Genomic DNA, 12,631 nt, shown 5'->3' on the forward strand with positions numbered 1-12,631 from the left:
GCTCAGCACTTTGGTAATTTAGTTATGTATTTAACCTGTAAGAGGGTATTCTACTGATATCTTGTTTCGTTTATTTACTTGTCTAAATAAGAATTTGGAAGTCTAACTTTAGGCTCCTGCTTCTGAAAATGTTGACCATAAGATGTTTAACTTAACAGTATCTCTTTAATACTTCTAAAGCTACATGTATGTACGCTGGCAGTTTGGGATGAATAAATGTGTTTAAAGTTAATCAGTGAACCTGTGTGTGTGTGTGTGTAAATGAGACTGTATTTGAGAGAGTGGAAAGCGGTTAAACAAACTGAGTGCGTCTAGGGTATCTATGTAAGGCAGCCAAGATATGGTGTGTGTGTTTGTGTGTGCGTATAATATATATATATATATATATATATATATATATATATATATATATATAAAATAAAGGAAGCAAAGTTTGGGCACCAGAGGAGGAAAAGAAAGAAAGAAGGAAAGCAAAAGGGAAAACTGGGCAAGATAAAAGGTATGGGAGAGGGGAGAAAATTGGTTCCTCAGCCCATGTAATCTTATTGCTGTCTTATTGCTTGCAACATTCAACGTGATCAGCATTTCAGATGCTCCATGTTTGGACCTCCAACTTAAATCATTACTGTTCAGAATAGGTTTGGAAAAATAATTAAAATTACAATATTATCAATCCAGAGATAATATAATAAATAAATCTACTATTTGTTCTAAACTAGGGTGTGTATAAAGTGCTGCTGTGTCCGGCTGCACACTTTAAGCATTCACGGATGGTACAGGCAGTGACGTGAGCCATGTGTGTGTACCTGAGATATGAGAGGGTTGCGTTTTTAAAGGGCTTTGTGATTGGGACCAAAAGGTCCAGGGGCGGCTCTAGCTTTTTGGCCGCCCCAAGCACGGCAGGCAGGCCGGCATGCGGGAGGTCCCCGGTCCCGCGGATTCGGCGTACCCTGCCTTACGGGACCGGCGGACCTCCCGCCGAAGGCCGCCCTCGCAGGAACCGGTGTAACATCATCATTAGTCTCCCAGCGAGTCTGAAAGGTACCATCCGTTCATTCCCTGAAGTAGGGCGGTTCCTGTCCTCTTCCAGAGAGCCTTCTGATTGGTCAGACCACAACTCAGAGCCAGGGTTACCGCCCACGGCAAGGCCCCAGACCGGAAGTGGAGCAGCAGAGTGGACTACGTTTCCCAGAATGCCTCGGGGCGGGAGCAAGCGGAAGGCTGAGTTGAGACCCGCTGCTGGGAGACATTACAAGAGGGCCTGATCCCTGGGCAAAGGTAGGTGCCCATGTAGTGTGTGTGACAAACCGCGCGCGCTCTCAATTTGCTACGGGGGGCTGCGCGGTGGGGGGAAGAGGAGCAGGACCAGCTGCCACTGCCTTGGCTACCGTGTTTGCTCTTAACAGCTGGGGAAAAGGGCGACTATTTATTGTGGGCCTTTTCAACTGCCAGGTTGTGCCTAGTGCCGGGGGCGAGCTCCGAGGGGCAGTGGGCGAGCTCCGAGGGGCAGTGAGGGGGGGGGCGCGTTTCGGGGCGGGGCGAGCTCCGAGGGGCAGTGGGGGGGCGCGTTTCGGGGCGGTGGGCAGAGGACAGGTGGGAGGTCACAGGCAGTTGCGGTGGGGAGGGGGCAATGGGCAGTGTTGGGTTATGGAAGGGGGTCGGGCGGATGGGGAGGGGTGGTGGGAATGAGGGGCTGAGATGTAGGGGGAGTGTTGGACCCTTTTCCCCAGGCAGTCTCTCCCGAGCGGGGCTGCTCCTGCCGTGGGTGGCGGCACTGGAGCAAGCGGAGCAGTCGCCCATTCCGCTCCCCCTGTCTCGGGTCAGTTGGATGCAGGCGCCTCGGGGAGAGGAAGCTGCTGCTGCTGCACGGTTCCAGCTGACACATCTCGAGCCCGGCTGTGGCTGAGGAGAAGGAGGGGGGCATGGCGGAGACCGGCTCGGTGCATGAGACCAGGTTTGAGGCGGCCGTGAAGGTGATTCAGAGCTTGCCCAAAAATGGTAAGTGAGCGGGGCTAGAAGGCTTGTGTCAGTGCAAGTATAGGAAAGTGCTACCGGTAGCACATTCCTACGAGGAGCAGTATCCTTCACTACACCGGCCGGAGGAGAGGAAACCTGCGGACCCGGACGCTCGCCTGCTCTTTTGCCGTCTGGAGCGCAGGTCGATTACAGCCTTGCCACTTTCCCAGGAGAGCAATCACTGGCTGTTCCCTCTCCCCGCCAGGACAAGATAAACCTGACCCCCTTCACTGCAGCTCTGCCAGGGCAGCCACATCCTCCCCACTGCCCCCTCTAGCGCTCTAAACGAGGGTACCTGGCAGGCAGCCGGAATGCAAGGGAGTCCCCAGCAGGGCTAGGGAATTACTGACAGATGATGAGGGGACTGTCTGAGTGACACCAGCCATTAAACATGGTGACAGAGTTGTCCCTTACACTGGCCTTCTAGGCCCAAAAGCTTATTCATAACTTATTTGTTCAGCCACTTAAAGACATGGCATCATCTACAATTTTCTGATATTTGCAATTAGTGATTCAATAAATACTGTACTGTAAGGGTTTACAGGGGCCCAGCAGATCAAGTTTTAAAATTTGCTTTTAATATTTTTTCCCGATCAGTTCAAAATTTGTTTAATCATTCCTGATGCCATGGAACAAATTTCTTTGTCCCTCCAGAGCATGTTAAGCCTGCATTTTGTTTGTGTAGGAGGTGGTTTGTTGATGTAAACAAAGTAGCTTTTACTATCCTACTCATTCCCATTCCACCTTTGTTGCAAAAGTAGGAGAAAGTACTTGCCTTCTTGAAATCCCTAATATGATTCTATGACTTTGTTAGTTTGAAGAGTAAAGAAAATTATTAAATGTGCTTGAAGAATTTCAAAAATTGAGGACAAGACTTTTTCCCCCCCCCCTAGAGTTTTTCTTTGTTGCTATTATCAGATAGACACTGATTATCTTACATTAACAGAGAAGCCAAAAACTCACCACATACTGGTTTAAACTATAATTGATTTTGTGAGGGCAAAAATTAAAGGATAATTATCAGCTTTAAAAAAAAAAAAAAAAAAAAAGTGAATAGATTTCAACTTAAAAGTTGTTTCAGGAGACATGCCTGAGCGTGAATTCCCTCTGCCAAATAGTCAGATTTTCCTGTCTGTACAGGTGTTTTCTGTTTTTGAGAAAACAGTGACTGTACAGAAAGTGTTATCAAATGCCTAAAGTAAACAAACTGAAGAAATAGTAAAACATTTTGATCTCAGATCTGTCAGTTATGTTATTTGTTCTAAGTAAAAATAGTTTTTCAAAATCCAGACAAATGTGGTGAAGTTGATTGTGTCCCTTTAAAGTGGTCAAGGTGACTTATTTAGTAGACCCTCTGTCTGAACGTGGAGCTTAAAGTCCAATGTCATTGATCATGCAGCCCCTTAAACTAGGTCTCAAATTTTCCCTCGATCAGTAAATATTCACTCTGGGCCTAATCCAAAAATGTATTAACCACACCATTTCCACTGACTCCAGGGGGAATTGTGCCTTTGAGGATCTGACCCTTTATCATACTGTGAGTTATAAGAAGTGCAGGTTAATTTCCCACAGAAATATTAACAATGCGTAAAAGAGACTAAATGGCTTTAATGTCACTTTCCACTGATTTTAAAATATGTTTTCACTAGGTTCATTCCAGCCAACGAATGAAATGATGCTCAAGTTCTATAGCTTTTATAAGCAAGCAACCCAAGGACCCTGTAACAGTCCAAGACCTGGATTCTGGGATCCTATTGGTAGATATAAATGGTAATTGTGTATGAGAGATTGTTTGGTTATTTGTACTGAAACTTTGTCTAAGAGCATCTTCTCTCTTTTTAAAGACTTCAGTTAACAAAACCTGTGTGTGTGTGTGTGTGTGTGTGTGTGTGTTTCAAAAAGTCCCTTCCCTTGATAATGAAATTGGTATGTATATTGTGGATTTTCCCCGTGTGTTCCAGCCTTTACATTTAAATGATGTATCTCAGAAATAGGGGAGAGGACATTCCGTTTGCTTCTAAAATTGAGGAGGATGCTGCTTACTGCAGAGGTACTACAATGAGATCTGTCCATTTCCTCCTCTCCCCAGAATTTAGGGGAGCTCAAATCAGTTTGCAGCCGTAGGGGGGCAGTGCTTTTAGGGCTGTGGCAACAAGTTCCTTCCCTCTGTTTGCCTGTCCTGAGATGGTTCCATTACAGAACAGACAATCTGGGCTCTTACTACAAGTTGGATGGAGAATTTAATAGTAGGAAAGACAGGATCAAATGAACTAAGTACAGGACTGAGAGTAAGGGAATCTTGTGTTCTAATCCCAGTTCTGACATAGATTCCTCTGTGGCTTTAGTCAGACCACTCTGTTTGCAGTACCTTACAGTTTTCCAGTGTGTAAAATAAAGATAATACTACTTGCCTAGTTCACAGGCAATCATGATGATTAATGTTGGTAAAGCGCTTTACAAATCCTAAAGTTAATCAATGTGCACACCAAGCTCTTCAGCATTTGGGGAGAGGGAAACTATGGTCTCCAAACCTACGTTGATACAATCATCCCTTGAAAGGCTTTTTTAAAAAACATTGTCAACTATATATGGACCCCAGCTCAAACATCTGAGGTCCACTTCTACAGCAAGAGGCCTAAAAATCAACCACTCCCTGGCTTGCTTTTTATTTAAAGTTGGTTAGTTAAAATTGAAATGTCTCTGAATAATTTTTGCTGACCCTCCCTGTGTACAGTGACGTGTATGCACCCCCCCCGCCCTCTCCCTCCCCCCAAAATGCTAAGGCCAGCTCTGCGTACGATGGGATTTCTCTTCCTCCTGTATCTCAGGGATCCTTGGAGGTAGGAGACTCTTCCCTGTCCTCGGCTGTAATAATTGGATCTACAAATTTACTCTAATTATGAGCTTAAGTGCATAAAATGTCACTAACATATAACAACTGTTGACAGGGAAAAGTTATGAAAGGGAGCTAGCCAGCCAGATTGATTTAGTCCAAGCAACAAGGCATACTGATATAACTGAAGGACTGTGTTAAGATCATGCTGGATAAATAAGAAAAATGTAGAACCAGAAATCAGTGAACCAAAACTGGTGTGTCAAAAATTAGGCCTCTGGTGGGGGACAAAATAATTTTCACCCATCACTCCTATTTTGGGTCCTTAAGGAAAGAGACTTTAGGTAAAAAAATTGGCTACTGGAATGAGCTTCACCATCCTCACAGCCACTCCCATCATCTCCTGTGACTCTGGGCCTCCATTATCCTGATCTTGAGAGAGATCCTGATCAGGCCAGAGAGGGGGACCCAGATGATATCACCACTGGCTCCCGCTGGGATGAACACCACCTAGGATAAAATGAGATTGGACTTTAACTACAACAGTTCCAATCCATCTCAACTAACTTCTTTTCTTTTCCCCCAAAGGACAGTTACTACCATCTCTGATCTACTATCTAAGACTGTCAAACAAGGGTGTTGTTTTTTTTTTTTTTTTTTTTCCTTCTAAAAACTTTCTCCAGCTAAAGGGAAAAAGAAAAATGGATGTTGTTAAAATAAAAGCCTTATTCAATACGTTACATTTCAAATATTTTTACCGTTTTTCCTTCTCTTCTTTATCTTTCTTTTAAATTTTTATTAATTTTTAATAGTGTGTTTGCCACAGTACTAAGCAGACTAAAGTCTCTGTAAACCAATCTTATTCAGCACTGTTTAACATTAAACAGTAACTAAATTAAACTAATTAAGTTAGCCCATCTATTCCATTTACATTTAATAAAGCACTCCGCAAACCTTTTCCCATCCCCCCAGGGAAGGCTTGCAAGGAAATTGACATTGGAATCTCAAAGTTTCCTGGTACACCTGTGTTTTTTATGAATGGATACAATATGGCCCCAAACCCATAATGTATATTGTGTCAGAGATAAGTAAGCGATTTTATTTTTAGGCTGCTACTTTCCTGTTGGAATAAGGCTTAATAGAAAAGATTAAATAGACCTGTACATAATTCTGGTTGTATTTATACATCAGCAGCAATATGTATATGGCTAATATAAAAATACCTTTTTGAAGGTCCCATATCTTTTAAAAACTGATCTTGTCCAATGCCAAGGAGTTGGTCAGTGTTAGAATCTGGAATAGAACTTGTCTCCTGACCCACAGTCCAGTCCCCTATCCACTGGATCATGCTGTCTCTCTGTAGATGCCCAATTACCTGATTATGCTCCCAAATCAGCAAGTTAATTTTTTTTTTTTTACACACAAAATTGCAGACACAATAAGAAAGACTTTACTTAACGCTGGACTGAAAAATATAGGCAGACCATGGGTGTTCTGAAGATGTCCGTGGTTTTCATTCCTAGGGATGCTTGGAGTGCTTTGGGGGATATGCCCAAAGAAGAAGCCATGATAGCGTATGTTGAAGAAATGAAAAAGGTAAGAGTAATTCAAATCTATCTATCTTCTAAAGTATCTTTATTTCTAGAACATTAGAAAAATAAGGAAAATATTTCACTAACTGCTAGCAAAGCTCCGGATCGGATTTCATTCCTGTTGTGAGTTTGCTGAATTAACTTAACCCTAAACTGTCTGATGGTGATAGTTTTGACATTTAAGAGCTCTAGGGAACCCATTGACATCATGTTTTAAGTGACAGGCCCAAATACAATGCAGCTCTGGCAAGTGAGCTGTAGTGAAACACTGGAACTGAAACTGCAGGAGATTCAAACAAACTAGGGAAGTAGGGAGAGAGATCCCAAAGGAAAAAAGCTGAATTTGCAGTAAATTTTGCATCTGAATTCTAGTTTGAGATCTGGTGGGACCCTTGCATGGAAGAGTCTTAAAGTACCGTATATACTCGTTCATAAACTGAATGTTTTTGGTAAAAAAGTGACTCATCAAAGAGCGGGGGTTGGCTTATAAATGGGTCTACACCAAAATTTGATGGTTTTAAACTCTATGGAATCACTGAATTGAATATCTAATACATTGTCGTTTTGTTTCCTTGGAGTGTCTGCAGGCATAGAGCCCCTCAGCTCTCAGTGGCCGCAGTTCGTCGTTCCCAGCCAATGTGCCACTTCCCGTAGCTCCCATTGGCTGGGAATGGCAAACCGCGGCCACTGGGAGCTGAGGGCCTCTGTGCCTGTGAACGCTCCAGGTAAACAAAACGTCCCGACCTGCTGGGTCCTGACCCACCAGCGGCTTACCCTGATGGGCCAGGAGCCAAAGTTTGCCAACCCCTGAAATATAGGGTTGGCTTATGAAAGAGTCATACAGTTTTTGCTATTTTTACCTAACTATCTTGGGGGTTCAGCTTATAAACGAACGGGCTAATGAACGAGTTAATTAACAAAATGGGCCGAACCAAAACTCTGGATCTGAACATCTTTGAACTTTGGAGGCCATTGAGTTAGAACCTAGATTTGAAACTGCCTCTATTTATAATGTATTTATAGTGTATAGGAGTCTGATTTAGACCCAAACAAATGTTTCTGGTCTAGTGTTGGGAATAGAGATTTTAAATTTTTTTTATAACTGTTCCTAGTTATCTTAATGAGCATAATATAAATTCTTAAAGTAGCTGGACAAATTCAGAGTTAAGACTGCCACTCTGTCCTTAACTCATCCTGTCTTTTGACTGCAGCCCTTTTAGGAGGTCTCTGAAACAGTGAACGATCTTACATACTTTGAGCTGCAGTATGGACAAATATGTAATTTAACGTAACTATAGCCAGGTTAGTATTAAGGACAGAGCATGCAGTTTTCATTCAGACTATGCTAGCTTTTTTTCTAAGTCAGGCTATTAACCTCCTTTAAAGCGTTTTTATAACATTTTATTTCTGTTCTACCAACCACCATGTTATTCTTGCTCTTTAATTACTACTTTTTTTTTTTTTTTTTTTTTTTTATGAAAGGATAGTGGGCCAAATTCTGTCGTCTTCGCTCAAGCAAAACTCTCATTGATTTTAATGGGAGTTTTAATTGAGTGAGTAATGCAGAATTTGGCCATTCATTACTTCATAATCTTAACTGTCAAAAGACCCACTGAAATAACTAATAGAAGTAGCCTGTTCTCTTCAAAATAACTATCAACGAACAGTACTGTAAATAGTAAAATTAAATGAAAGTACTGCCCTCTGAAGGTTATCATAAGATAAACTGATAGCAAACAATCTCTTAGAGTGAAATCCCCTCTATCCACATAAAGCCCAAGAATTCTGGCCAAGCATGCTGCTGGGGGCGGGGGTTTGTGGGGCTATAGCCACCTCAAAATTTGCCAGTCTCCATTTCTTTGGGAAGCTGATTCATGGGTGGCAGGGTGCTGGGGGAGCTCACCTGCTGCTAGAGGTGGCTGTGGCCGAGTGGGAGTCTGCTGAACTGGGGTGGGGGGACAAGGAGCCTATCAGTGCTGGTTCCTTTGGGTCAGGAATGGGAGCTGTGGCTGCTGCTGAACAAGCATTCATGCTCCTGGGTGCTCGGCTTAGAGACAGCACGCTGACACACTCACTCTGGCACACTCACAGTTTCACACACCCTCTCCCTATGTGTCTCTCACCGTCTCCCACTCTCCCGCCTCCTCATGCTCTCACTTGTAATATTATTATTGTTGTTTGTAATCTCTTGGTACTTCCTACTGAAATATATATTCTCTGTAATTTTATTCTTTTCAAAGTTAAATTTTATTTCTTGAGTAGTAATTTCTAAAATGCCTAACCCTGTCCTGGCTGGAGCAATGATCATTATTACTTTTATTGCCATATTGTGCTTTGTCATTCATTATTTAAAGTGGTACAGTCCAATAATAGCATCCTTCTAGAATGTAAATTTAGCTTGTACTCACCTTAGCAATGCCAGTTTAAAAAAGAAAAAAATGATCTAAACACATAACTTTAGACACTGTATAGTAACTTAAAATTTGTACCAAAATAAATGCGGTTACAAGTCTGACACTAATAGTAATGATGGAGTTAAATGTTAGTCACTTACATGATTGTGATTGGCAAACATAAATGCCAAAATAAGTAGAAAAATAAATTCCCTTCTTAATAAAAGAGAAATTTTAATCATGTAAGTGAAAATTAAAATAGTTTTTAGTGGAGTGAAAAACAGTTGACTAAACTAGAGGCGATAATGGCAGTAATACAGTGTGTCTGTTAGAGAAAGGAATCAGATTTTATTTATTTTTATTTAGCTCTACTAAAGATAGACAAGTTTGATACTTTTTACACTTTCTGATATCTGTGTTAAGGCTCCAAAACTGATACCTCAGGGCTTACGATTGGGAATATTTTACTGTATTATTTCCTGATTGTTCTAAATTTATATATAAACTTAAAATATGGCTTTAATTGGTGTTTGTGTATATTTTTTTTCTTTCTTTATATAGGAATTAGATACGGTGCTCTTGTCAGCTAATTTTTAAGTTATTATCTACAAAAACCCTAGACTTTTCAGGTGCCTTACTAGCCTCTGGAATCACAGTTAAAGTAGACATGAGCAGCAGTTATAATGGGGGTAGAGGAAGTGAGGAGGGATGTTGGGATGGGAGGGGAAAGGGCGGGGGGGGGGGTCTTGCGGGGGAAGGGGAGCGGGCCTTGAGGGAGGGGTGGGGACCTATGGCAGAGCGGGGGTGGAGTGTGAGTGGGGGCCACAGCAGAAGAGGCAGGACAGGGAGTTAGCCTCCCCCAGGGGAAGCTTCATCGCCACCCATGCAATAAACTAAACACCCATCCCTCTTCCTGCCCAATGCCTCCTCCAGTTGCTGCTAAGGATGGAAGACAGAGCCGAAGGAGTGTTGCCAGGCATCCTTTTCGTCTGGGCGATCCAGTCGAAAACTGGGACCCTGGTGGCTCTGGTCAGCATCACTGACTGGGCCGTTAAAAGTCCGGTCGATGGTGAAGCAGGGGTAAGGCGTGGCTCCCAGAAATGGCTGGCATGTCCCTGCAGTCCCCAGGTGCAGGGGTGGCCAAGAACGCTCCGCACACTGCCCCTGCCCTGAGCGCTGGCTGTACAGCTCCCATTGGCCGGGAACTGCAACCAATGAGAACTGCGGGCGAGGGCAGCGCATGGAGCCTCCCTGGCTTCCCCTGCACCTAGGGGCCGCAGGGACATGCCGGCCGCTTCCGAGAGCCCCCTGAGATAAGTGCTACCCAGAGCCCACACCACCTTCTGCACCCCAGCCCTGAGTCCCCTCTCTCACCCAAACTATCTCCTAGAACCTGCCCCCCCCCCCCCCCCACACTCCAAAACCCTCAGCCCGGGGCCCCCTTTGCACTCCAAACCCCTCATCCCCGGCCTCACTTCAGAGCCCACAGCCCTGGCTGGAGCCCTCCCACACCCCAACACCCTGCCCCAGCCTGGTGAAAATGAGTGAGTGAGGGTGGGGAAGAGTGAGTGACAGAGGGAGAAGGGAGGGAGTGAGCAGGGGCGGGGCCTCAGGGGTGGGGCCTTGGGACAGGGCAAGGGTGTTTGATTTTCTGCAATCAGAAAGTTAGCAACCCTAAGTCAAAGGTATCCCAGTAATACCTCCTACAGTACCTGTGCTCATTTAACCCTCTCTAGCACTGAGGCCACCTGCTCCAGAATGACTGCAGTGTGAATTGTTGTATTATGGCTCTGTCTCTCCAAATCTTCCAAATATCCAACTTTGCTGTGTGCAAAAGGGTATTTTAAAAATAACAGTACATTCTCCAATTTAAAGTAATTAGCTATTAGTATTGTTTAACCAGTAATTTTTTCCAGAAGTTTGCATTTGTTGGTGACGGTTGTTGTTAGTTTGTTTATTTATTGGCTTAGTTTTGTTTCCTATTGACTTTCTGTGAATAAATGTTGCACCAGTGAGCTGCCATAGCTGAAGTTTAAAATGGATCTATCTTATATATTTTTATTCTCCCTTTTGAGGATAACCTGATAAAACACACATGTATGTGTGCCCACAAGTCGTATAGGGCAGCCCACCTCACCCCCCCACTCCCACCCACCAGGAAGAGCCTTTGATTCTGGCTCTGTGCAGAAAGAGTATGGAGTGGCTGGGCAGGTGAAGTTCACCCACCTTACCCAAACACAAGATTAGTGATCGGGTTTACTTTGTAGCTTCCCTACTGCCAAGGCTGAAATAAGACTGAGACAAGAGCCACAGTCCTTCCACCCCAATAGTGCTCACCTGTATACATACATTTTCAAAAGGACTTTCACGACACAACTCCTATTCAAATTTATTGTGGCTAAAGCCCAGTATGATTCTGAGAACTGTCCAGATTATGTGGGTGGTTTTTGCGAGGTGTGTGGAGGAGCAGCAGTGACATTTATATTTAAGCTTGATGCAATTTTTTCAGTTGAGTTGAAAGCACAGAATGTAGATGTAAATGCACTGCAAACCAAGGTAGGCTGTGACAAAGTTTTAATTTTCTACAGCTGTATAAAAGAAAAGGTGGTAAAAGGTATCTGATCTCTCTTGCTAATTTCCAGCAGTGTATCTGAGCAGTTTACATGTTTCCCCCTTCAGAATATAGAATAATTTGCTCTGTTTATGCTCAAAATGGATTGGAAACTTGCTGAAGCTACTCTTTAATGGGAGTGTTGCTTTTTTGATAACTTGTGATTGGTTTGCAAAACTAGCTTTGATTGCTTTTGTTGCCACCTGCCAGTCAGCCTGGAGTTGTGCATGTCAAGGGTTTGCCATGGCTGCTGTTTCCTGCTGATCTGTGTGGGGCTTTTCCTTGTAGGTGGTTTGCTGTAGCTTCTTTTGCCACTACTTGCTACCTTGCCTGGTGCCTTGACTGAGGAGGGCTTACCATAGCTACTGCTGCTGTTTTACAGGAAGAGGGTTTGCTGCCACTACTGCCTGCATCTTTTCCTGGAATTATTGCTGTGATGGGTTGGATCACAGAAACCCCCTTGGGAGCTGCCAATTGATGTGCCAAGACTACTTCTGCCCATGCTTTCCCTGCCAGCTCGGGACCCCAGCTCCCTGTCTTGTTGAGCCAGACACGCCAGTCTGCTCCAACACAGACCCAGGGTCTGAATTACTTGCCCCAAAGCTGCAGACTTAACTGAAAGCAACTTACAGAAGTGTTCCTGTCTTTAACACTCAGATGTCCAACACCCAATGGGGTCCAAATCCCAAATAAATCTGTTTTACCCTGTATAAAGGTTATACAGGGTAAACTCATAAATTGTTCACCTTCTATAACACTGATAGAGAGATATGCACAGCTGTTTGCCCCCCCCGGTATTAATACATACTCTGGGTTAATTAATAAGTAAAAAGTGATTTTATTAAATACAGAAAGTAGGATTTAAGTGGTTCCAAGTAGTAACAGACAGAACAAAGTGAATTACCAAGCAAAATAAAATAAAACACTCAAATCTAAGCCTAATACAGTAATACAACTGAGTACAGATAAAATCTCACCCTGAAAGATGTTTCAATAAGTCTTTTTCACACACTGGATGCCTTCCTAGTCTGGGCACAATCCTTTTCACTGATACAGCCCTTGTTCCAGCTCAGGCGGTAGCTAGGGGATTCCTCAGGATGGCCCTCCTTTGTTCTGTTACACCCACTTATATATCTTTTGCATAAGGTGGGAATCCTTTGTCCCTCTGGGTTTCCACCCCCCCCCC

General features: G+C 43.6%; 1 protein-coding gene across 2 annotated transcripts in view; it reads left to right on the plus strand.

Annotated features, from left to right (window-relative positions):
• Positions 1–1,198: 1,198 nt before the first annotated feature.
• ACBD5 (acyl-CoA binding domain containing 5) overlaps positions 1,199–12,631 on the plus strand; it is a 43,283-nt gene continuing 31,850 nt past the window's right edge. Inside the window, exons 1-4 of one of the 2 annotated variants that reach the window (XM_024208773.2) lie at positions 1,199–1,278; positions 1,825–1,998; positions 3,666–3,786; positions 6,373–6,445. In XM_024208773.2, coding sequence (XP_024064541.1) covers positions 1,923–1,998; positions 3,666–3,786; positions 6,373–6,445 — 270 coding nt within the window. In that variant the 5' untranslated portion in view covers positions 1,199–1,278; positions 1,825–1,922. Of the gene's footprint in view, positions 1,279–1,824; positions 1,999–3,092; positions 3,787–6,372; positions 6,446–12,631 lie in introns of those variants that run through there. The other variant, XM_024208782.3, reaches the window with a different exon arrangement.

This window comes from Terrapene carolina, unplaced genomic scaffold (assembly GCF_002925995.2).
Source record: "Terrapene carolina triunguis isolate 2854851 unplaced genomic scaffold, T_m_triunguis-2.0 Scaffold84, whole genome shotgun sequence".
Classification (NCBI taxonomy): domain Eukaryota; kingdom Metazoa; phylum Chordata; order Testudines; family Emydidae; genus Terrapene; species Terrapene triunguis.